This window comes from Heteronotia binoei, chromosome 20 (genome assembly GCF_032191835.1).
Source record: "Heteronotia binoei isolate CCM8104 ecotype False Entrance Well chromosome 20, APGP_CSIRO_Hbin_v1, whole genome shotgun sequence".
Taxonomy (NCBI): Eukaryota; Metazoa; Chordata; class Lepidosauria; order Squamata; family Gekkonidae; genus Heteronotia; species Heteronotia binoei.
Window position 1 is genome coordinate 34,311,227 of NC_083242.1, and position 22,742 is coordinate 34,333,968.

General features: G+C 50.3%; 1 protein-coding gene across 1 annotated transcript in view; it reads left to right on the plus strand.

The window, feature by feature from the left end:
- Window positions 1–22,742, plus strand: part of MYO15A (myosin XVA) — a 168,957-nt gene that overhangs the window by 65,702 nt on the left and 80,513 nt on the right. The window contains 9 exon segments of the mRNA XM_060260643.1: window positions 2,729–2,796; window positions 2,873–3,089; window positions 5,463–5,573; window positions 10,288–10,383; window positions 12,868–13,103; window positions 15,852–16,030; window positions 18,155–18,227; window positions 19,070–19,258; window positions 21,822–21,922. Coding sequence (XP_060116626.1) covers window positions 2,729–2,796; window positions 2,873–3,089; window positions 5,463–5,573; window positions 10,288–10,383; window positions 12,868–13,103; window positions 15,852–16,030; window positions 18,155–18,227; window positions 19,070–19,258; window positions 21,822–21,922 — 1,270 coding nt within the window.

Genomic DNA, 22,742 nt, shown 5'->3' on the forward strand with positions numbered 1-22,742 from the left:
AGGGGGTCCAATTCTATGAGCCCCAAAAGAAAGTGCCCCTATCCTTCATTATTTCCTATGGAAGGAAGGCATTGAAAAGGTGTGCCGTCCCTTTAAATGTGATGGCCAGAACTCCCTTTGGAGTTCAATTATGCTTGTCACAGCCTTGATCTTGGCTCCACCCCAATGTCTCCTGGCTCCACCCCCAAAGTCCCCAGATATTTCTTAACTTGGAGTTGGCAACCCTATAAACATAGAACTAAATTCAAACATGCAAAGTGAAATGAATCACATTCAAAGGAAAAAAACGCTGACCACGCCCACACCAGAAAGTCTCACAGATGGTAATTAATGCTACGTTCTCCATGCATAAAGATCCAAGCTGTGGCAAAGAGGTCTTTTTTGAAAATAGTATAATGGCACTGTGAAGCTTGTAGAAGCTTTGAGTGAAACGGGGCATCATGTACAACCCTGTTGCATTCTCTATGTGCTCTGCTGCACTGGATCATCTCACCTTTCACTCTTGGAAGAAGGACTGGAGTGCTGGATGCCGTTTAAGGGTCGACCTCTTTTAGGGTTGCCAAGTCCAATTCAAGAAATATCTGGGGACTATGGGGGTGGAGCCAGGAGACTTCAGGGGTGGAGCCAGGAGCAAGGGTGTGACAAGCATCATTGAACTCCAAAGGGAGTTGTGGCCATCACATTTAAAGGGACGGCACACCTTTTCGATGCCTTCCTTCCATAGGAAATAATGAAGGATAGGGGCACTTTCTTTTGGGGCTCATAGAATTGGACCCCCTGGTCCAATCCTTTTGAAACTTGGGGGGTATTTTGGGGAGAGGCACTAGACACTGTACTGAAAATTTGGTGCCTCTGCCCCAAAAAATAGACACCCCCCCGAGCCCCAGATACCCGCGGATCAATTCTCCATGATTTTCTATGGGAATAAATCTCCCAGCAGACATTTCCCTCCCCTCCCCTCCCCTCCCCTCCGCTTTCTGACGACCCTGAAGCGGGGGGGAGGGCCTCCAAACCGGGGGATCCCCTGCCGCCACCTGGGGATTGGCAACCCTAACCACTTTGCCACAGCGTGGATCTTTGTTCATGGAGAACTCGGCATTAATTGCCACCTGTGAGACTTCCTGGTGCGGGCGTGGTCGGCGTTCTTTTCCTTCGAATGTGATTCATTTCGCTTTGCGTGCTTGAATTTAGTTCTGTGTTTATAAAGTACTGGCAAGTTTCGTGTTATTATGACCGAGGCTGGTTTTTTGCGGAGGTTTGCATACCTTTTCCCTGCTCCATTTCCCATGTTACTCTGTTTGGTTGCCTTAATCCCCAGGTGGGGGCAGAGGACCCCTGGTTTGGAGGCCCTCCCCCTGCTTCAGAGTTATCAGAAAGCAGGGGGGGGGGGATGTCTGTTGGGCGCTCCATTATTCTCTATGAAGACTGATTCCCATCGGTTATAATGGAGAATTGGTCTGGGGCTCGGGGGGCCCCTTGTTTTTTGAGACAGAGGTACCAAATTTTCAGCATAACATCCAATGCCTCTCCTCAAAACACCCTCCGAGTTTCAAAAAGATTGGATCACGGGGTCTACTTCTATGAGCCTGAAAAGAAGCTGCCTCTATCCTTCATTCTTTCCAAATGGAGGGAAGGCATTTAAAAGGTGTGCGGTCCCTTTAAATGTGATGGCCGGAACTCCCTTTGGAGTTCAATTAAGCTTGTCACAACCTTGCTCCTGGCTCCACCCCCAAAGTCTCCTAGCTCCACCCCCAAAGTCCGTAGATATTTCTTGAATTGGACTTGGCAACTCTAATCTCCCTAGTTGTCACTGGTTCTGCCATCCTCTATTTTACCCTCACAACAACCTGGTGAGATAGGTTCGGGAGAGACAGGCTGGCTGGCCCCAAATGTTCCTGGAAGCTCTGAAACTTAGCAGAGTTTTGCATTTAAGTCTCCATTTCTCCATAGAAACTGAAATAAGTTATTAGTCCTGGTCAGGGGAAAAAGACAGTTCCTCTTTCAGCCTGTCTTATTTCCTTGCCGGACTTTTTTGTGGCGAGAGGGTGTGCACAAATTTCTTTCGAAGGGGGACATTGCAAAGAATTAAATCGCCTTTGCCCCAGGGGTTGGCCCCCAGTCCATATCTCCCTTTCCCCTTTGGGGCTGCTTTTAAATGAAATTCATGCTGGGTGGAGAGCTAACGGGGGGGGGGGGGCGGGTCTCTAAGCATCTTGTTGAGTTTTAGAACAACTGTCTTGGATCCCTCCAAAGAATTTTGGGAATTGTAGTTTGAGGAGAATCTTGCAATTTCTCTTGTCAAGATTCCAAGACTTCTCCCCCACGTTCCCTGAGCAAAAGAGGATGATTATAAACTCGGTTTAGGTTTGTGTGTACTCTACAGTAGGGCTCCTCAACACGGTGCCCGCGGGCACGAAGGTACCCACTAACACCTTTTCTGGCGCCCACCAAGTTTTTTTTAGACAGCGGGCGAGGCCTACTGGAGTCCGTCAGAGGTTGTGACTGGCCAGTTGAGATCCGATTGGCATCTTTTTTTTTTAAAGAGCGCGTCTGCCTGAAATGCTGAAGAGTTACTCTTCGAGCTAAGAATGAGCTCAGTCTCTGACATGCGTGGCTTGGCCCCGCCTCTTGTGGCAGCCATTTTGCAGTTGGCACCACCTCCTGTGGGGGCCATTTTTGTGGTCGCCTCTTTTGGGAGCCATTTTATGACTGGCTCCGCTTTCTGCAGCAGCGGTTTCATACCTGTGTCCGCCACCTCGGACAGAATTCCAAAGGTGCCCGCAAGCCTCAAGAAACGTTGGGGAGCCCTGCTTTAGAGGGTCTTCCGGGGCCGTTCCAAACCCCGACCAATACTCCCCGGTTACTTACCTAGTCTCAGCAAGATCTGCAGTGTGAGTTTCAGCAACCCGACCAGACGCTATCCGACCATTGTGCTGAACGGACGGAGGATCAAGAGTGACTCTCTTTCTCTGCGTCCCCCCCGTCAGGAAATGTCCCCTCGAGAGGTGATGAAAGTTTCGACCTTGGAAGTCCCTGCTGAACTGGTCGGTCTTCTCAACACCGTGGCGGGTACGGTCTTATCGGCCAGGGCTCCCTCCCTGGGGGATCCGAGGCCGATATGAATGAATGTGGCCCTCAGTGAATGACTGGTTCCAAATCCCCCGGGGTGGGGAGGAGGGTTTCCACAACTGTTTTCTTGAGATCTGCTGAAGAGGATGTTTGGATCATGGCCATGGGGAGGGGTTAATCCCAATGCATGATGGGCAATTCTAAATACTGTAACAGCCGAGGGTTGCCAACCTCCATGTTCAGCCTGGAGATCTCTTGGAATTACATCCGTTCTCCAGACCAGGGATGGCCAAAGTGGTTTGTCGTAAGAATAAACATCAGATGTTTGAGAGCTGCAAGACATGGCCATCAGAGGGAGGGAGGGAGGGAGGAAGGAAGGAAGGAAGGAAGGAAGGAAGGAAGGAAGGAAGGAAGGAAGGAAGGAAGGAAGGAAGGAAGGAAGGAAGGAAGGAAGGAAGGAAGGTGGCTCAGTGGTAGAGCATCTGCTCGGTAAGCAGAAGGTCCCAGGTTCAATCCCCGGCATTTCCAACTAAAAAGGATCCAAGCAAATAGGTGTGAAAAACCTCAGCTTGAGACCCCGGAGAGCCGCTGCCAGTCTGAGCAGACAATACTGACTTGGATGGACTGAGGGTCAGATTCAGTATAAGGCAGCCTCGTATGTTCATATATATGAGAATTGAAACCCATTCTAAAGTGGCTCAGTGGTAGAGCATCAGCTTGGTAAGCAGAAGGTCCCAGGTTCAATCCCCGGCATCTCCAACTAAAAAGGGTCCAGGCAAGTAGGTGTGAAAAACCTCAGCTTGAGACCCCGGAGAGCCGCTGCCAGTCTGAGTAGACAAGACTGACTACGATGGACCATGAGGGTCTGATTCAGTAGAAGGCAGCTTCATATGTTCATATGTGTAAGGGGAGGGATGGTGGCTCAGTGGCAGAGCATCTGCTTGGTAAGCAGAAGCTCCCAGGTTCAATCCCCGGCATCTCCAACTAAAAAGGATCCAGGCAAATAGGTGTGAAAAACCTCAGCTTGAGACCCTGGAGAGCCGCTGCCAGTCTGAGAAGACAGTACTGACTTTGATGGACCGAGGGTCTGATTCAGTATAAGGCAGCTACATGTGTTCATGTGTTCAAGATAAGAGAAGCCATGTTGGATCAGGCCAATGGCCCATCCAGTCCAACACTCTGTGTCAAACAGTGGCCAAAAAACCCCAGGTGCCATCAGGAGGTCCATCAGTGGGGCCACTGAAGCCCTCCCACTGTTGCCCCCCAAGCACCAAGAATTTAGAGCAACTCTGCCCCAGATAGAGAGTTCCAACAATATGCTGTGGCTGATAGGGAGGGAAGGAAGGAAAATAGATGGGGAGGAGAGGAGAGGTGCAAAGAAAGCAACTTTAACTTTCAATGCACTCTCCAAGCTGTCAGCTGGCTTGACTTGGAGAAATGATTTAAAGAGAGAAATGCTTTTTCCAAGTCGGCCGACAGGGCAGTGGGGACACTCAATATATATGAAAGACCCACATGTGGCTCCTGAGCTCCATACCATGTGGATCAGCTTCCTGGAAGGAAATGGCTGCTGATGTCTCCCCTCCCCAAACCCCGTCCCCAAGTCCCCAGGAGTTCCCCAGGTCAGAGTTGGCAACCCCAGACTCTTTCTGTGGGTGGTGTAGGAAGCAGCCATTGAAACAGAATCTTGGGCGGCCATAGGGTTGCCAATCCCCAGGTGGGGGCAGGGGATCCCCTGGTTTGGAGGCCTTCCCCCTGCTTCAGGGTCATTAGAAAGCGGGAGGAGGGGAGGGAAATGTCTGCTGGGAACTCTGTTATTCCCTATGGAGATTTATTCCCATAGAAAATCATGGAGAATTGATCCGCAGGTATCTGGGGCTCCGGGGAGGCTGTTTTTTGGGGTAGATGCACCAAATTTTCAGTATAGCATCTATTGCCTCTCCCCAAAATACCCACCAAGTTTCAAAAAGATTGGACCAGGGGGTCAAATTCTATGAGCCCCAAAAGAAGGTGCCCCTATCCTTCATTATTTCCTATGGAAGGAAGGAATTGAAAAGGTGTGCCGTCCCTTTAAATGTGATGGCCAGAACTCCCTTGGAGTTCAATTGTGCTTGTCACAGCCTTGATCTTGGCTCCACCCCTAATGTCTCCTGGCTCCACCCCCAAAGTCTCCTGGCTTCACCCGCAAAGCCCCCAGATATTTCTTGAATTGGACTTGGCAACCCTAGGCGGCCAAGTTGGTGCCATGGGCTGATGGAGTCGGGCTCTTTCTCCCATTCTTCTGTACGGATTCTGTTAAAGCCGACTCCTGGCCTAGAATTCCAAAATTCTTACTTCTGCTGGCTTCATGAGAGATCTGTCTGCTTCTTCTAGTCCACCGACAGGTGAACGAGGACTGCATTGTACCCGTGGCCGCTCCCAAGATGCAACCAGATTCCCAGCTCACTCTGCCCCTCAACATCAACAATTACCCCATGTCCAAGTATGTCCGTACCCATTTCAAGGTAAGGGGGTTGGGAACCCCTTGAACTGAGCTGGGAAGGATGGGGGGGGGGCTTAGGGAGCTCTTTTGACATGTCAAATTTCATGGCAACATCTTGGAACCTTGAAAAGGGCCTCTTGTAAATTGTTGGAAGTGTGGGGACCATCCAGGTACATTTTACCATATCTGGCGGCTGTGTAAAAAAGCTAAGATATACTGGGTAAAAGTCCATGAGATACTTTCAAGGAATACTGAAAGCGTTGATAACCCTATAAACCAGAAATTTCTCTTTTAAGTATGGTACAGAAGGATCTGGATAAAGAAAATGTCCATTTAGCAATACATGTAGAAACAGAGGCAAGGATTTTATATGCAAAATGTTGGAGAGAGGAGAAAATACCGAGTATGGGGAATTGCTGGAAAAAATCTTAAATGTAGCAGAATTAGACATTTTGGAAACAGGAAGGAAAGGTCCCCTGCGCAAGCACCCAACAAAGTCAACAAAGTCAAAGTTTATTAAAAACAGTCTTAAGACCAGCATACAAAATAATATAAAATAATAGAATATAAGAACATGGCAATAGAGAATTACAGCTTTGTTGACTTTGTTGAGCTGGGCAAGCACCAGTCGTTTCTGACTCTGGGGTGACGTTGCTTTCACAACATTTTCACGGCAGACTTTTACGGGGTGGTTTGCCCTTGCCTTCCCCAGTCATCTACGCTTTCCCCCCAGCAAGCTGGGGACTCATTTTACCAACCTCAGAAGGATGGAAGGCTGAGTCAACCTCGAGCGGGCTACCTGAAAACCCAGCTTCCGCCGGGGATCGAACTCAGGTCGTGAGCAGAGCTTAGGACTGCAGTACTGCAGCTTTAACACTCTGTGCCACGGGGCATTTTGACCACCCTGTTAAATGGGAAATCGAAGCAAGTGGCAGCAGACAAATGGGATGGGCTATACAAATGGAAGAAGAAGAAGATATTGGATTTATATCCCGCCCTCCACTCCGAAGAGTCTCAGAGCAGCTCACAATCTCCTTTACCTTCCTCCCCCTCAACAGACACCCTGTGAGGTAGATGAAGAGATTGGATTTATATCCCACCCTCCACTCCCAAGAGTCTCAGAGTGGCTCACCATCTCCTTTCCCTTCCTCCCCCACAACAGACACCCTGTGAGGTGGGTGCAGCTGAGAGGACTCTCACAGCAGCTGCCCTTTCTAGGACAACCTCTGTCAGAGCTATGGCTGACCCAAGGCCATGCCAGCAGGTGCAAGTGAAGGCGTGGGGAATCAAACCCGGTTCTCCCAGATAAGAAACCGCACACTTAACCACTACGCCAAACTGGCTCACCAAATGGATACAGGTTTCTAGAAATAAGAAACTATTACGTAAATGAGGGAGATGGGTCCAAATTGAAATGAAATTGAAAATGTAAATATGATTGTCTTAAAACTACCTCCGATCTCTGTTTTATGTATTTAATGGGTTTTTTTGAATTGGTAAGGATTTTTCTGTAATTAAGGTTTAATTTAATGAACTATAAAGATCCTGAAAAAGAAAAGAAACAGATAAGGGCCTCTTCTAGTATGTGGTCTCAAAGCACGGGGTGTTCTAGAGTTGGGGGAACTAAGCAGTGACAGATCGCATCCAGTGCCGCAAAGAGAGATTTCCCAGATGTGCTCCTCTGCTGTTAACGATCTTCGATGAAAAAAACGGGGACGGGGAGAAAGACTAAAAAAAAACAAAGGCAGTCCCCTGTGCAGTGGTGGACTGGCCAGGGTTTCAGCTTGCCCGATGGCAAGTGGGCCCCTGATGAAGCATTAGACAATATGTTAAAAATGTTAATGAGCTTTTAGTAGCTTGAAAATATAATAGAAATTCCAGTATTACTACTGTAATACAACTCAATTTGACATTGTATTTAGGGTTGCCAGTGGGGATCTCCCCCTTTTCCCTGGAGAAAATGCAATCTGTATTTACATTTAGTATCTACTGCAGACTGCCAGTAATGTGTACAATATATGTACACTGTTGTTACTAAAAATATATATTTTGCCAAAGTTTTAATTGTACCTTTTTTCCACTTTTTTTTTTGAAAACTTTATTTCTTACAAAAATTAAACGATAGGCTTGTAGTTGTGGGTGGGCCCCCTGTGTCTCCTGGCAACCAATATTTTAAGCCCAATCCCCCACTGCCCCTGTGCAAGCACCAGTCGTTTCCGACTCTGGGGTGACGTTGCTTTCGCAACGTTTTCACGGCAGACTTTTTAATAATAATAATAACATTTTATTTATATCCCGCCCTCCCCGCCAAAGTGGGCAACATTTTCATAAAATTATACAAAGTTTAAAAACACATTAACTTTAAAACGTTCCAGTTAACCAAATACAATACACATTTCCAGGTGCTAATTCCATTTATAAATGATAGTAGCGAAAGTCACCCACCAGCATTCTCTCAGTCAGCAAAGGCCATCCTGAAAAGGATGGTCTTGCAGGCCCTGCGGAACTGGTCAAGGCACCGCAGGGCTCGCACTTCTTCCGGGAGCTGGTTCCATAGGTGTGGAGCTGCGACGGAGAAGGCCCGTGTACGAATGTTTTGAAGTTTGGCCTCCTTTGGTCCAGGGATAGTCAGCTTGTTCTTCCCTGCTGACCTCAGTGCTCTCTGGGGTTCGTATGGGGAGAGACGGTCCCTTAGGTAGGCAGGTCCTCGGTCATATAGGGCTTTAAAGGTGATAACCAGCACTTTGTAACGAACCCGGTAAGTAACTGGCAACCAGTGCAGTTTGCGTAGCCCCGGCTGTATGTGCTCCCATTTCGGGAGCCCCAATATCAGCCTAGCCGCCGCGTTCTGCACCAGCTGCAACCTCCGGGTTCGGCACAGAGGCAGCCCCATGTAGAGGGCGTTACAGTAATCCAATCTTGAGGTGACCGTTGCATGGATCACTGTTGCTAGGTCCCGGCGCTCCAGGAAGGGAGCCAACTGCTTTGCCCGCTTCAGGTAGAAAAACGCCGACTTGGCAGTGGCTGCTACCTGGGCCTCCATTGATAAAGAAGGCTCCAGTAGGACTCCCAAGCTCTTGACCTCCTCCCTTGACGGGCTCAGGTTCAAAATATACATCAAGTTCAAAATATTTATTTTATCGCTTCTTCTCTCTGGAGCCTGACAGTGCCTGTAACAGTCACGACCCAGTGGTACAGTCTTCCTCCAGGCTAGAAGTTCTCAACGGTCTTCGGACAAGAATTTGGGGGTGAAGAAGGACACACAGAGATACACTATCAGGGTGCTTTCACACACAGTAACACACTTTCCATCCACTTTTAATGCACTTTGCACCGGGATTTTACTGTGTGAAATGGCAAAATCCACCTGCAAACGGTCATTGAAGTAGATCAAAACTGCATTATTTAGCATGTGTGGAAGTGCCCTGTACACATTGTGGTGTGGTTCTGTGGTTAGCATAATCGCACTAGGATCTGGAAGTCCCAGGTTCAAATGACTCATCTGCCACAGAAGCTCACTGGGAGACTAGTCACGCGCTCTCAGCCTTGCCTACCTCACAGGGTTGTGTTGAGGATAAAAATGAAGGAGGGGGAATTGACTCCTGGGGTCCCAAATGGAGAAAAAAACATGGTATAGATATCTAAATTAAATAAATTAAAATTGCATCTTCCATACGCAGACACGCACAGAAACTCTGCAATATAAATCAAGACGGGTAGCCGTGTTACTCTGTCTATAGCAGTAGAAAAGAGCAAGAGACCAGCAGTACCTTAAAGACCAACGAAATTTATGGCAGGGTAGTCGCTTTTGTGAGCCACTTCTCAGTTATACAGATACAGAATGTGAGTCCATCTCTATATCAAAGAGAGTGATTTCAGATGCCAAATGACAATAACAAGTGAATGACAATAGCAGGTGTGATTAGATGAGGTGGGATATGCAGAAGTGTCATTGGCAATGGTAATGAGACAGGAAGCCGAGGTCTTGATTCAGTCCAGGAGGGTGTGTTGTCACAAGAATATAGTATTTCCACCACTGTCTGAAGAAGTCCTTCTTTTGTCTGTTTGAAACCCCTGGGCAATCAAGACCAGCTCTCAAATTCTAACATGATGCTCAGAGAACCAGAACGGAGTAGTGGTCAGAGTAGAATCTGGGAGACTTTGGTTTGAATGTCCACTTGGCCAGGAAAACTCATTGGCTGACCTCTGGGCCAGTCGCACACTCTCAGGCTTGAGAGCCAGTTTGGTGCAGTGGTCAAGCGCGCAGACTCTTATCTGGGAGAACCGGGTTCGATTCCCCACTCCTCCACTTGCAGCTGCCGGAATGGCCTTGGGTCAGCCATAGCTCTTGTAGGAGTTGTCCTTGAAAGGGCAGCTTTTGGGAGAGCTCTCTCAGCCCCACCTACCTCACAAGGTGTCTGTTGTGGGGGGAAAAGAGAAAGGAGATTGTGAGCCATGTTGAGACTCTGATTCAGAGAGAAGGCGGGGTATAAATCTACAGACTTCTTCTCACCTCCCTAACGGTGTTGTGATGATACTATGGAGGAGAAGAGAATTATGTGAGCCATTGCAGAGGAAAGATGGGGTGTCAATAACATAAATAGTGGCTGTCTCTGACACACTGGCTTGAACATCCTGCTGCTACGTTAAGACGTTTGTGTGAAGAGATCCTTCGTTAAAGCGTTTTTCCTGCTGAACTTAAGAGATGAATGGTTCGCTTCTTTTTCCTCCCCCAGGAACCGGTTTTTGGGATGCTCATCAAGACCTTGGCCTCACCTCTGACCCACTTGGACGACTGGCTGGGGGCAGAAGCGGTGAATCTCTTCAAGCTGGTAGGTGGAAATGCATTCTTCCCCCACCCCCCTGCTGCCGAAATAAACCAATGACCTTTAAAGCATTCCCAGGAGTCGACAAGCCAGGGCAGTTTGGATTCTAATGTGTGCCGTTGCCAACTCTGGACTTGGAATAGGGTTGCCGGGTCTGGGTTGGAAAATACCTGGAGACTTTGGGGGTGGAGCTGGGAGAGCGCGGGGTTTGAGGAGGGGAGGGGCTTTAGCTTTAGGTACAATGCCTTAGAATCTCCCCCCAAGGCAGCCATTTTCTCCAGGGGAGCTGATCTCTGCCAGCTGGAGATCTAGGGTTGCCAAGTCCTCTTCATCCCCCAGCGGGGGACATTCGTGCGCGCGCAATGAAATTACGTTGCCCGGAAGTGACATCATCAAAATGGTGGCACCCGTGCAGGGCCGCTCAAGGCGTTTCCGGGAAAAATCTGTAGTTTTCCTGGACGGTCTAGCTATTCGGGAGGTTAAAACTCTATGGTATCTATTGTACCATAGAGTTTTACCTCCCAAATGGCTAGTGTCCGGGGAAAACCATAGAGTTCTCCCGGAAATTAGGGTTGCCAATCCCCAGGTGGGGGCAGGGGATCCCCCGGTTTGGAGGCCCTCCCCCCGCTTCAGGGTCATCAGAAAGCGGGGGGGAGGGGAGGGAAATGTCTGCTGGGAACTCTTATTATTCCCATATGAATATGAGATTTATTCCCATAGAAAATAATGGAGAATTGATCCACGGGTATCTGGGGCTCTGGGGGGGGCTGTTTTTTGAGGTAGAGGCACCACATTTTCAGTACAGTGTCTAGTGCCTCTCCCCAAAATATCCCCCACGTTTCAAAACGATTGGATCAGCGGGTCCAATTCTATGAGCCCCAAAAGAAGGTGCCCCTATCCTTCATTATTTCCTAGGGAAGGAAGGCATTGAAAAGGTGTGCCATCCCTTTAAATGTGATGGCCAGAACTCCCTTTGGAGTTCAATGATGCTTGTCACAGCCTTGATCTTGGCTCCACCCCTATGTCTCCTGGCTCCACCCCTAAAGTCTCCTGGCTCCACCCCCAAAGTCCCCAGATATTTCTTAAATTGGACTTGGCAACTCTACCAGAAATGCCTAGAGCGGCCCTGCGCGGGCGCTGCCATTTTGATGATGTCACTTCCGGGTGACATCATTGCACCAGTGATGCTGGGGGAGGTTCCCCCTGCTGGCCCAATGAGAACCTCCCGGGCAGGAGATTCCCCGCCCGGATCAGGGGCTTGGCAGCCCGATGGAGATCAGTTGTAAAATTGGGAAGTCTCCAGGCCCCATCTGGAGGCTGGCAACCTTAATATTCCTGGGGGTGTGGGGGCGGAGGCTGGGGAGGGTGGAGTTTGGGGCAGAGAGAGACTTCAATGAGGTGCAACATAAGGTTGCCAAGTCTTTCCGCCGCTGTGGCAGGGGACTGTTCTCTCGTGCGTGCTTTGCGTGCGCAGTGCAATGACATCACCCAGAAGTGATGTCATCACGCCAGGGATGCTAGGACTTGCAATAAAACTCTATGGTACCATTAGGGTTGCCAATCCCCAGGTGGGGGCAGGGGATCCCCTGGTTTGGAGGCCCTCCCCCCGCTTCAGGGTCGTCAGAAAGCGGGGGGAGGGGAGGGAAATGTCTGCTGGACACTCCGTTATTCCCTAGGGAGATTTATTCCCATAGAAAATCATGGAGAATTGATCTGCAGGTATCTGGGGCTCTGGGGGGGCTGTTTTTTTGAGGTAGAGGCACCAAATTTTCAGTGCAGCATCTAGTGCCTCTCCGCAAAATATCCCCCAAGTTTCAAAACGATTGGATCAGGGGGTCCAATTCTATGAGCCTCAAAAGAAGGTGCCCCTATCCTTCATTATTTCCTATGGAAGGAAGGCATTGAAAAGGTGTGCCGTCCCTTTAAATGTGATGGCCAGAACTCCCTTTGGCGTTCAATTATGCTTGTCACAGCCTTGATCTTGGCTCCGCCCCCAATGTCTCCTGGCTCCTCCCCCAAAGTCTCCTGGCTCCACCCCCAAACTCCCCAGATATTTCTTAAATTGGACTTGGCAACCCTAGGTACCATAGAGTTTTACCATGAGTCCTAAAGCGTCCCCAGCGCGATAACGTCACTTCTGGGTGATGTCACTGCACTGTGCACACAAAGCACGCATGAGAGAACAGTCCCCTGCTGCATCATCACCCCGGGGACGGCACGTGGTGACAGGCCTCTTTGGGGGCGGGGTTCCCCCTGGTGGTGTGCTTCCTGCTGGTGGATTGGGGCCCTCCAGACCTGTGGATCCCCCGTCCCAGGCATGAGCTTGGGAGCCCTGGTACAATGCCATCAAGTTCACCTTAAAAAGCAGCTGCTTTCTCCAGGGGAACTGGTCTCTGCCACATGGAGATCAGCTGTGAGTCTGCGAATTTCCTAGGCCCCATCCCATTGTCTTGTCCGGTTTTTTGATGTCACTTCCTCCGTCCATGGCAGGTTCTCCGCTTTATGGGTGACCCCCACCTCAACGGCACTCAAGAGAGCCTCTTCGGGAACTACATTGTGCAGAGGGGGCTGTCGACGACCGGCCTGCGGGACGAGATCCTGGCCCAGATCGTCAACCAGGTCTGGCGGAACCCCAACATCCTCAACGAGGAACGGGGTTGGCTCTTGCTGGCCATCTGCCTCAGCGCCTTCACACCCTCCCCCAGCCTGGAGAAGCACTTGCTGAAGTGAGTGGCACTGGAGGAGGAGGGGATCGGGGCCCTCAAACCTTTAGAGTTCTGACACGGCATGGTGGGCACAGCCACAAAAATGGCTCCCACAGGAGGCGGGGCCAGCCACAAAAATGGCTGCTGCAGGAGGTGGGGCCAGCCACAAAAATGGTGCTGCAGGAGGTGGAGCCAGTCACAAAATGGCTGCCATTAGGGCTTTTTTGTAGCAGGAACTCCTTTGCATATTAGGTCACCCCCACCCCCTGATGTAGCCAGTCCTCCAAGAGTTTACAGTAGGCCCTGTAAGAAGAGCCCTGTACGCTCTTGGAGGATTGGCTACATAAGAGAGGGTAGCCTAATATGCAAAGGAATTCCTGCTATAGGGTTGCCAAGTCCAATTCAAGAAATATCTGGGAACTTTGGGAGTGGAGCCAGGAGACTTTGGGGGTGGGGCCAGGAGACTTTGGGGATGGAGCCATAAGCAAAGTTGTGACAAGCACAATTAAACTCCAAGGGGAGTTTTGGCCATCATATTTAAAGGAACCACGCACCTTTTAAATGCCTTCCCTACATTAGAAATAACGAAGAATAGGGGCCCCTTCTTTTGGGGCTCATAGAATTGGACCCCCTGGTCCAATCTTTTTGAAACTTGGGAGGTATTCTGGGGAGAGGCACTGGATGCTATGCTGAAAATGTGGTGCCTCTACCGCAAAAAACATCCTCCCGAGAGCCCCAGATACCCCCAGATCAATTCTCCATTATACCCCATAGGAATCGATCTCCATAGGGAATAATGAAGTAACCAGCAGACATTTCCCTCCCCCTGCCCCCCCCCCCCTTTCCGATGACTCTGAAGCCTGCTCCCACCTGGGGACTGGAACAACCCAAAAAGAGTAACGTGGAAAGTGGAGCAGGAAAAAAGCACTAGAGCATCCACAACAAACCAGCCTCAAGAATAATTAATTGCTATTCATATACAAAACATAGAAACCTCGTGCAATAAATATTACAAAGGTGCAACGGTATCACATCCAAGTCCCATAGGTTCAAATTTACGACGAGAGTTCTTGTTTTTGTAGAAAGGGGTCGGAATGCGATAAGATAAGCCGGGAAAACAGAGTCCGATTTTTCTCTAGACGTAACTGGTGTAGATCATAACGACAGCAAGGCACATTGACGCAGCGGGGATGCGCGTATGGCCCTGTTTCACACGTGGCCTCTACAAGCTGTGTAAACACAATACATCACCAGCAAGTTTTTACAATAAAATATACAAGGTCATTTTGGTGGACGTGAATAATCTTGGGTGTATTTCATCAGACTGAGGAGTGGTTCTATAACCTGTACCCGCGGGCGCCGTTTTTTTTAATGTCCTACCCCAAATCGGACTCTGTTTTCGCGGCTTATCTTATCACATTCCAACCCCTTTCTACGAAAACAAGAACTCTTGTCGTAAATTTGAACTTACAGGACTTGGCTGCGATACCATTGCGCCTTTGTAATATTTATTGCACAAGGTTTCTATGTTCTGTATATGAATAGAAATTAATTATTCTTGAGGCTGGTTTATCGTGGATGCTTTAGTGCTTTTCTCCCGCCCCACCTGGGGATTGGCATCTCCACTCACGAGTTGCTGAACGTCCAACTTCTTCAAAGTAATGGAGAGCAACCAAAAGTTCAAGTTTATTTTTCCGATGCAAACGACCTCTGAAAAGATTGTGCAACCAACGGAGGGTCTGGGCTGCTTTCACGGCCGCTGGGAGCAGCCGTGTTGTTCCGCCTGCTCCCCCCGCCCCCCTGCAGCCTTAAAGACACAGACGCACCATCCCAAGAGGAAGCCTTTTCCCAAGTGGAGTCTGAAACCTCTGGAGGTGGAAAGGCAAGGGGTGGCTGTGGGGGTGGGGCTTCCCCCGCTGGCCACCTGACCGGGAGCGGGAAGGATCCTGGGAAAGCAGGAGAACCCCCGCTGGGACCTGGGGATTGGCAAGCCTATTCTTCTACAAAAAAAGCCCTATCTGTCCTAACTTTTCTTCCATCACACAGTGAAGATCCTTGTGCTGTGGAGGCGGCTGCTACCAAAGTGACGTGTTTAAAAATCTACACCGCCAATCAAACCTCCAAAGGCCACTCAGAAGCCTCGCTGGTCAAAAGTTCTGCCTGGCCCCGCTAGGGTTGCCAATCCCCAGGTGGGGGCAGGGGATCCCCCGGTTTGGAGACCCTCCCCCCGCTTCAGGGTCGTCAGAAAACGGGGGAAGGGGAGGGAAATGTCTCCATTGTTCCCTATAGAGATTTATTCCCATAGAAAATAATGGAGAATTGATCTGCGGGTATCTGGGGCTCTGGGGAGGCTGTTTTTTGAGGTAGAGGCACCAAATTTTCAGTACATCATCTAGTGCCTCTCCCCAAAATATCCCCCAAGTTTCAAAACGATTGGACCAGGGGGTCCAATTCTATGAGCCCCCAAAAAGGTGCCCCTATCCTTCATTATTTCCTATGGAAGGAAAGCATTGAAAAGGTGTGCCGTCCTTTTAAATGTGATGGCCAGCACTCCCTTTGGAGTTCAATTATGCTTGTCACAGCCTTGATCTTGGCTCCACCCCAATGTCTCCTGGCTCCACCCCCAAAGTCTCCTGGCTCCACCCCCAAAGTCCCCAATTATTTCTTGAATTGGAGTGGGCAACCCTAGGCCCCGCCCACTTTCTAAAAACACTAAAGGTGCCCTGAGCTTTCACTCTTAGAGTCTCCTTCTCCCTCTCCCCCACCCAGGTTTGTTTCGGACTATGCCTACGACGGCTACAAACCCGTTTGCCAGCACAAGCTCATGCAAGCCATGGAGAAGACCCAACACGGCATCGAAGCGGCCCGCTCGTATCCGCCTACCCTGCTGGAGTGGATGGCCTGCCGCAGCAAAGTCAACATGGCCTTGGACATCTACTGTTTCAATGGTAACGGGCCCAAGGAGCTGAGGACTTGGGTTGCCATCTCCAGGTCGGGAAATTCCTGGAGGTTTGGGGGTGGAGCCTGGGGAAAGTGGGGTGTTTGGAGAGGCGGTACGCAAGCCCTGGGCCCGGCTCATCAGAGGAGAGAGGCGGCACCCAGTGGCGCCGCAGGCAGGGTGACGCCCTAGGCAGCCACCTACCCCGCCTACTCCCACACGCTGGCTCTGTGGATACCTCAGGAAGAGAGGTTGCCAGCCTGTGGGCTCCTGCCTGTGGGACCCCAGGAAGTCATTCACAAGGTAGGGCAAGTTTACACCAGGGACGAGAGGATGCATTTAAACCCACCTTTTATTTGTCCTGCTTGTTGCTGACCAGGTGCTGTGCTAAACTTTTACATGCAACTGTTTTTGTTTTGGGTTTTTTTTTATTTTTTTCTTTCTCTTCTTATTAAACATTTTTACTGTTTTGAATGCTGGCAGTCAAACTCTGTACCACATAGATCCCCAACCGCTTAGACCACGCTGCTTTATGAAGGGGGCCCCGGGGAAGGGGGAAGGCATGCCGTTGGATAAGGTGCCAATCCTCCAGGGGTTCCCCGAAGAAGTGCTGCGGTCTCTGTGATACCCGAGTACAGGGTGGCAGAGGACCTTGAGGCCTGGCCTCAGAGCTGGAGAGGGGGGTTGGGAGTCCTGTTCCTCTCAATCCGAACCCCTAGACTGAGCAGGTGGTGGCAGCGAGCCCAAGTGGCCGATGGAGAAATAGCTCCCTCCAGGAGTTGGCGACTCAATAGGGAGTTGATGGGACCGGGTCTGAAGGCAGAATCGGGCCGGTTCCATCACAATACTATGAACAAATGCTTAATAAAGGTTTCAGAATCAGTATCAGCCATAAAGGCCACCTTCCAAAACAGCCATTTTCTCCAGGGGAACAGACCTTTGCTGCCTGACAGTTGCATTTCTGGGAGAGCTTCAGGCCCCACCTAGAGGTGCAGCCGGGAATCTCTCTCGTGCAGCAGAGTGCACTAAAAAGGCTTCCCACGGTGGCAGCTGAGTACGCCGAGTGTGCCAGCAGCAGCCCTGTAGATAGCGGCAGCGGGGAGAGGTGGCCATGGGAGGGCCACGGGGGACGGGGCCACGGGGGTGAAAGCAGGAAGCTGGAGAGACTGGAGGCCACCCCTCTTCCTCCCCCCCCACCCCGGTATGATTTACAGCCAGCCAATAAGATGATTGGCTCACCCTTTAAATGGTGCAAGACAGGCAGTGGCTGTTCTTGGGTGCCCCTTCTGTGTAATTAAATTGCACTGGAGTTGGGAGAGATGGGCGGCCCTGGGATGGGGGCGGTGAGGGCCCCCCCCAAAAAAATAACTGTCAGGGGGCCAGACCCCGTGGGCCCCTGATTAGCTACGGGCCCGGCCAGCAGTGATTTGAAGTTAAGAAGGTCAAGCACCGGTTGTTTCCAGCTCTGGGGTGACGTCGCATCGTGACGTTTTCACAGGGTGGTTTGCCATTGCCTTCCCCAGTCATCTACGCTCTCCCCCCAGCAAGCTGGGTAGTCATTTTACCCACCTCGGAAGGATGGAAGGCTGAGTCAACCTTGAGCCAGCTACCTGAACCCAGCTTCCACCAAGATCGCCATTGCCTTCCCCAGTCATCTACACTTTCCTCCCAGCGATCTGGGTACTCATTTTACCCACCTCGGAAGGATGGAAGGATGAGTCAACCTTGAGCCAGCTACCTGAACCCAGCTCCCACTGGGATCGCCATTGCCTTTCCCTGTCATCTACACTTTCCTCCCAGCTATCTGGGTACTCATTTTACCCACCTCGGAAGGATGGAAGGCTGAGTCAACCTTGAGCCAGCTACCTGAACCCAGCTTCCGCCGTGATCGCCGTTGCCTTCCCCAGTTATCTACACTTTCCCCCCAGCAAGCTGGGCCCTCATTTGACCATCCTGCAAAGGATGGAAGGCTGAGTCAATCTTGAGCTGGCGACCTGAACCCAGCTTCCTCCGGGATCAAACTCAGGTCGTGAGCAGAGCTTAGGACTGCAGTACTGGAGCAGTCTGGGCAGTTCCAATTTGTCTGCAGGGTGGCGTCCATTATCCCTTGTGGTTTTTTTGTCCCCTCCCCCAGGAGATCACTTTTTGTGCCCCATCAATTCTTGGACCACAGGAGAAGGCCTGGCTGCGAATGTATTGCAACACAGGTAAGAGAAAGACAGAAGCGTCTACCAGAAGGTGCTTGCTTGGGTACCCAGTTGATGCCCGGAATTGCAGGAGTGGCCAACGGTAGCTCTCCAGATATTTTTTTGCCTAAACTCCCATCAGCCCCAGCCAGCATGGCCAATGGCTGGGGCTGATGGGAGTTGTAGGCAAAAAACATCTGGAGATCTACCCTTGGCCACCCCTGGCTTATTGGTATCTTGCTCTTAGCTGTTCCCTACAAATCCCTTTTCAAGGTTGGGTAATCCCTGGAGATATGGAGGGTGGAATCTGGGGGGAGGCCAAGTTTGAAAGGGGAGGAAGTTCAGTGGGGACGTGACGCCGCTCTAGGACATCCTATATTCCTATACTCTGTGGTACACCATAGAGTTAGGGTGGGCAGCCTCCCACTGGAGGTAGATATTTCCTGCTCCTGGGCCCCGCACCCCTCCACTGATCAGTTGGCCAATTGGAGGGCTTACAAGGAGCAGGAGGGAAACCCAGGCTACATCACTGGCGACACGAAAACACTGCTTCTGGTATGTACCGGAAGTGACATCATCGTATGGGCGAGGTCCAGGCAAAAGCCTATAACAGAAGCCATTTTTACCATAAAGTTTCTGCCCAAATACCAGAGCATCACTGGGATATCCCAATGTGATGATGTCACTTCCTTTACACACTGGAACTGACATCGCTGGTAACATAGCCTGGCGGGACCTGCCAACCGACATGTTGAGCTCGCTCTCTCCAAAACGCCAGTTTCCTCTGGGGAGAACAGACCTCTGTAGCCTGGAGATGAGTCGGTCACTCCAGGGCTCACCCGGAGTTTGGTTCTTCTTGGCAGGGGCCTGATGGGCGGCTGGCAAGGCTGGTCTGTCACGATGAAGGACGGGACCCAGTGGGCCGAGCTGGCTGGCCACGACTACATCCTGGACCTGATCTCCGACCTGGAGCTGATCAGGGGCTTCCCGAAGCAGAAGTCGTATTTCATCATCGCCTCGGAAGGCCCAGAGAAGACTGTCGGAGGCAAAGTGTAGGCAGAGTGGGGGACGGGGTGGTTGCGGTGGTGATGGCGGGGAAACACTGGCTCTGTCCATGTGGATGTGAGAGGTCCTTGTAGGACCAGAAACAGAGGCCGAAGCCCCCCGGGATGGAGGCTGTGTGAGAAGAGCTGGAGGGAAATCTTTACCCCCTTGTGAGTGAGGTCTATTGATTGGGGATCCCACCGCTGACACAAGTTTGATCTTGAACATGAAAGATGATTGTCTCCCAGTCTTTGCCATGGGCCTTGATGAACTGAGGTGCAGTAGTTAAGAGCGGCAGACTCTAATCTGGAGAGCCGGGTTTGATTCCCCACTCCTCCTCCACTCGAAGCTTACCGAGTGACCTTGAACCAGTCACAGTTCTCTCGGAACTCTCTCAGCCCCTTCTGCCTCACTAGGTGCCTGCTGTGGGGAGAGGAAGGCAATTGTAAGCTGCTTTGAGACTCCTTAAGGTAAAGAAAAGCAGGGTATAAAAGCCTGCTCCTCCTCCTCCTCTAAATCTTCTTCTACTACTACTTCTTCTTCCCTTGAATCTCAACTCCATCAGCATCTACTCCACTTGAACATATGAAGCTGCCTTATACTGAATCAGACCCTTGGTCCATCAAAATCAGTATTGTCTACTCAGACTGGCAGCAGCTCTTCAGGGTCTCAAGCTGAGGTTTTTCACACCTATTTGCCTGGACCCTTTTTAGTTGGAGATGCTGGGGATTGAACCTGGGACCTTCTGCTTACCAAGCAGATGCTCTACCACTGAGCCACTGTCCCTCCCCAACTTAACAGTACAGTCCTAATAAAAGCGACACACCTATGGAGAATTGAATGAAGGCTTGATTCCACGATAGAGCATACTTTATTGGAAGTGAAAAATTGAAATAATGTGGAAGTTGATATTTATATATCAACTACTGGGATTCTTACAAGAAATCAGAAATAATACACAAGAATTAATTTTATTAACGCTGATGTCTGGAAATACTCGATTGAACCCACACCACTGTGGAAGATTGCAATAATTGAAAGGGAGATAATAAATCCTGGGGTCTTCATATGAGACAAACTGCGTGGGACTTATTCTTAATAAATTGCCTAGTGTCAGGTTTTTTATTCTTTCTGAAGGCGCTTCCTTTGCCCAGTTCCCTGGATCCCAAGGGAGAAATACAAAGAAAGCACCTTTAAGACCGACGAGTGCTAATGTTATAAGCATGTTTTAAGGGGTTTTTTTTAAAAAAAAAAATCTTTAATTGTGTATATCTGAGTCCTTTATAAAGTTTATATCTCTGCTACCTATTCTTAAGTAGATACACACATGGCCCAGCCTGACAAGGTCTCATTTATGTCAGATTTGGCCCTCATAACAAATGAGTTCGACACCCCTGGACTAGAACTTGAAGGCATCCAACATCTTCTGATGTTCTTCTTGGGGAAGGCCTCGGCCTCTACACCGTTGTTAGCCCTCCAGAGGAACTGGTGGGCCATTGTGTGAGATGGGACTGGTTGGCCGCTGTGTGAGAAAGGATGCTGAGTTAAGTGGACCCTCACTGGTCTGATCCAGCAGGGCTCTTCTGAGGTTCTTATCAGGGGAAGGTCTCGGCCTCTGTGCCCTGTTCTGGACCTCCAGAGAACTGGTTGGCCACTGTGTGAGACAGGAGGCTGGACTAGATGGACCCTCCCTGGTCTGACCCAGCAGGGCTCTCCTGATGTTCTTCTCAAGGGAAGGCCTCGGCCTCTGTACCCTGTTGTTGGCCCTCCAGAGCAACTGGCTGGCCACTGTGTGAGACAGGATGCTGGACTAGATGGACCCTCCCTGGTCTGACCCAGCAGAGCTCTCCTGATGTTCTTCTCAGGGGAAGGCCTCGGCCTCTGTACCCTGTTGTTGGCCCTCCAGAGGAACTGGCTGGCCACTGTGTGAGACAGGAGGCTGGGCTACATGGACCCTCACTGGTCTGATCCAACAGGGCTCTTCTGAGGTTCTTCTCAGGGGAAGGCCTCGGCCTCTCTGCCCTGCTGTTCGCCCTCCAGAGAACTCGTTGGCCACTGTGTGAGACAGGAGGCTGGACTAGGTGGACCCTCACTGGTCTGATGTAGCAGGGCTCTTCCGATGGTCCTCAAGTTTGTAAAATGAAGACTTCTCCCTACATTTTATCTGCGTAATGACCCTGTTAGGTAGAGTAGGAAAACCTGAGAAACTGGCACTGATTTCCCAATAGACTTAAGCCGCTCTGACGCTCCTCTTCTCTACGGGGGGTTCCGTTGGATTTCACACTATCTGCCCCGGGGCTGCAATTAGCTTTGCCTTTTACGTGCAACAAACAGAAACTGGTTTTTAGAGGTTTCTGTTTGCCATGCAAAAAAGGCGAAGCTAGTTGCAGCCCCAGGGCAGGTAGTGTGAAATCCAAGGGAAGCCCCCGCAGAGAAGAGGAGCACGAGAGTGGCCTAAGCCTAGTGGGAAATCGGTCTGGGACTTCTTAGTCATACCCGACTTAAAGCCTAATTTTCTTCCCTCCCCTCTTCACCCCGCTGTCCGCCCTCTTTCTCCCCTTTTCTGATTAGAGTATTCAGACATGGTTTGGACTCGGATGGGGAGGTCCCTCCCCCGCCGCCCACAAAGGCCCCCACCAACCTGCCTGACTCGGAGGGCTATTGCAGCCACGGTGAGTGCCCCCCTCTTCTCTTTTTTTTTTGTGTGGGGGTGGTGCTGATGTGATACAGCTTTTCTGAAATCACTAGCTAAACAGCCACTGTTAGGGGTGTGAGCCGAGAGAGGCGGCCAAATCCATATGGGGTGCAGTAGCTAGGATTTTTTTTTTAATTAACTTGATTAAAGTCGAGATTAGAATTACACAGACAGCAGTCAATGCACATTAAATTATCTTATGTGGAGCTGCAGAGGTGTGACGTACCACGCCAGCATTTGTAACAGAGTGATATTTCATGTCCTAGAAAAGCAATTTTTATAGCCATTTCTGTAGTTCCCAACTAAGTGGTATAAAGCTTTTGTTTCCCAAGTAGTCAAGTGAAGGGCGCCGTTTTTCAGTAAAGTTAGTTTGTTTAGGAGATTGCGTTGCAGTTAGAGATTCGGAAAACAGACTGGTTGCAATAGGGACCAGAGAAGAAAACTGCCTGGAAGGCGATTGAATGTAAAAAGTGGATGGGATTCTATGAACAGAAGAGAAGCCGTGTTGGATCAGGCCAATGGCCCATCCAGTCCGACACTCTGTGTCACACAATGACCAAAAAACCAAGTGATGTCAGGAGGTCCATCAGTGGGGCCAGGACACAAGAAGCCCTCCCATTGTTGCCCCCCCCCCCAAACACCAAGAATACAGAGCATCGCTTGCCCTAGAAAGAGAGTTCCATCTATACTTTGTGATTAATAGCCACTGATGGACCTCTGCTCCAGATGTTTATCCAGTCCCCTCTTGAAGATGTCTATGCTTGCAGCCGCCACCACCTCCTGTGGCAGTGAATTCC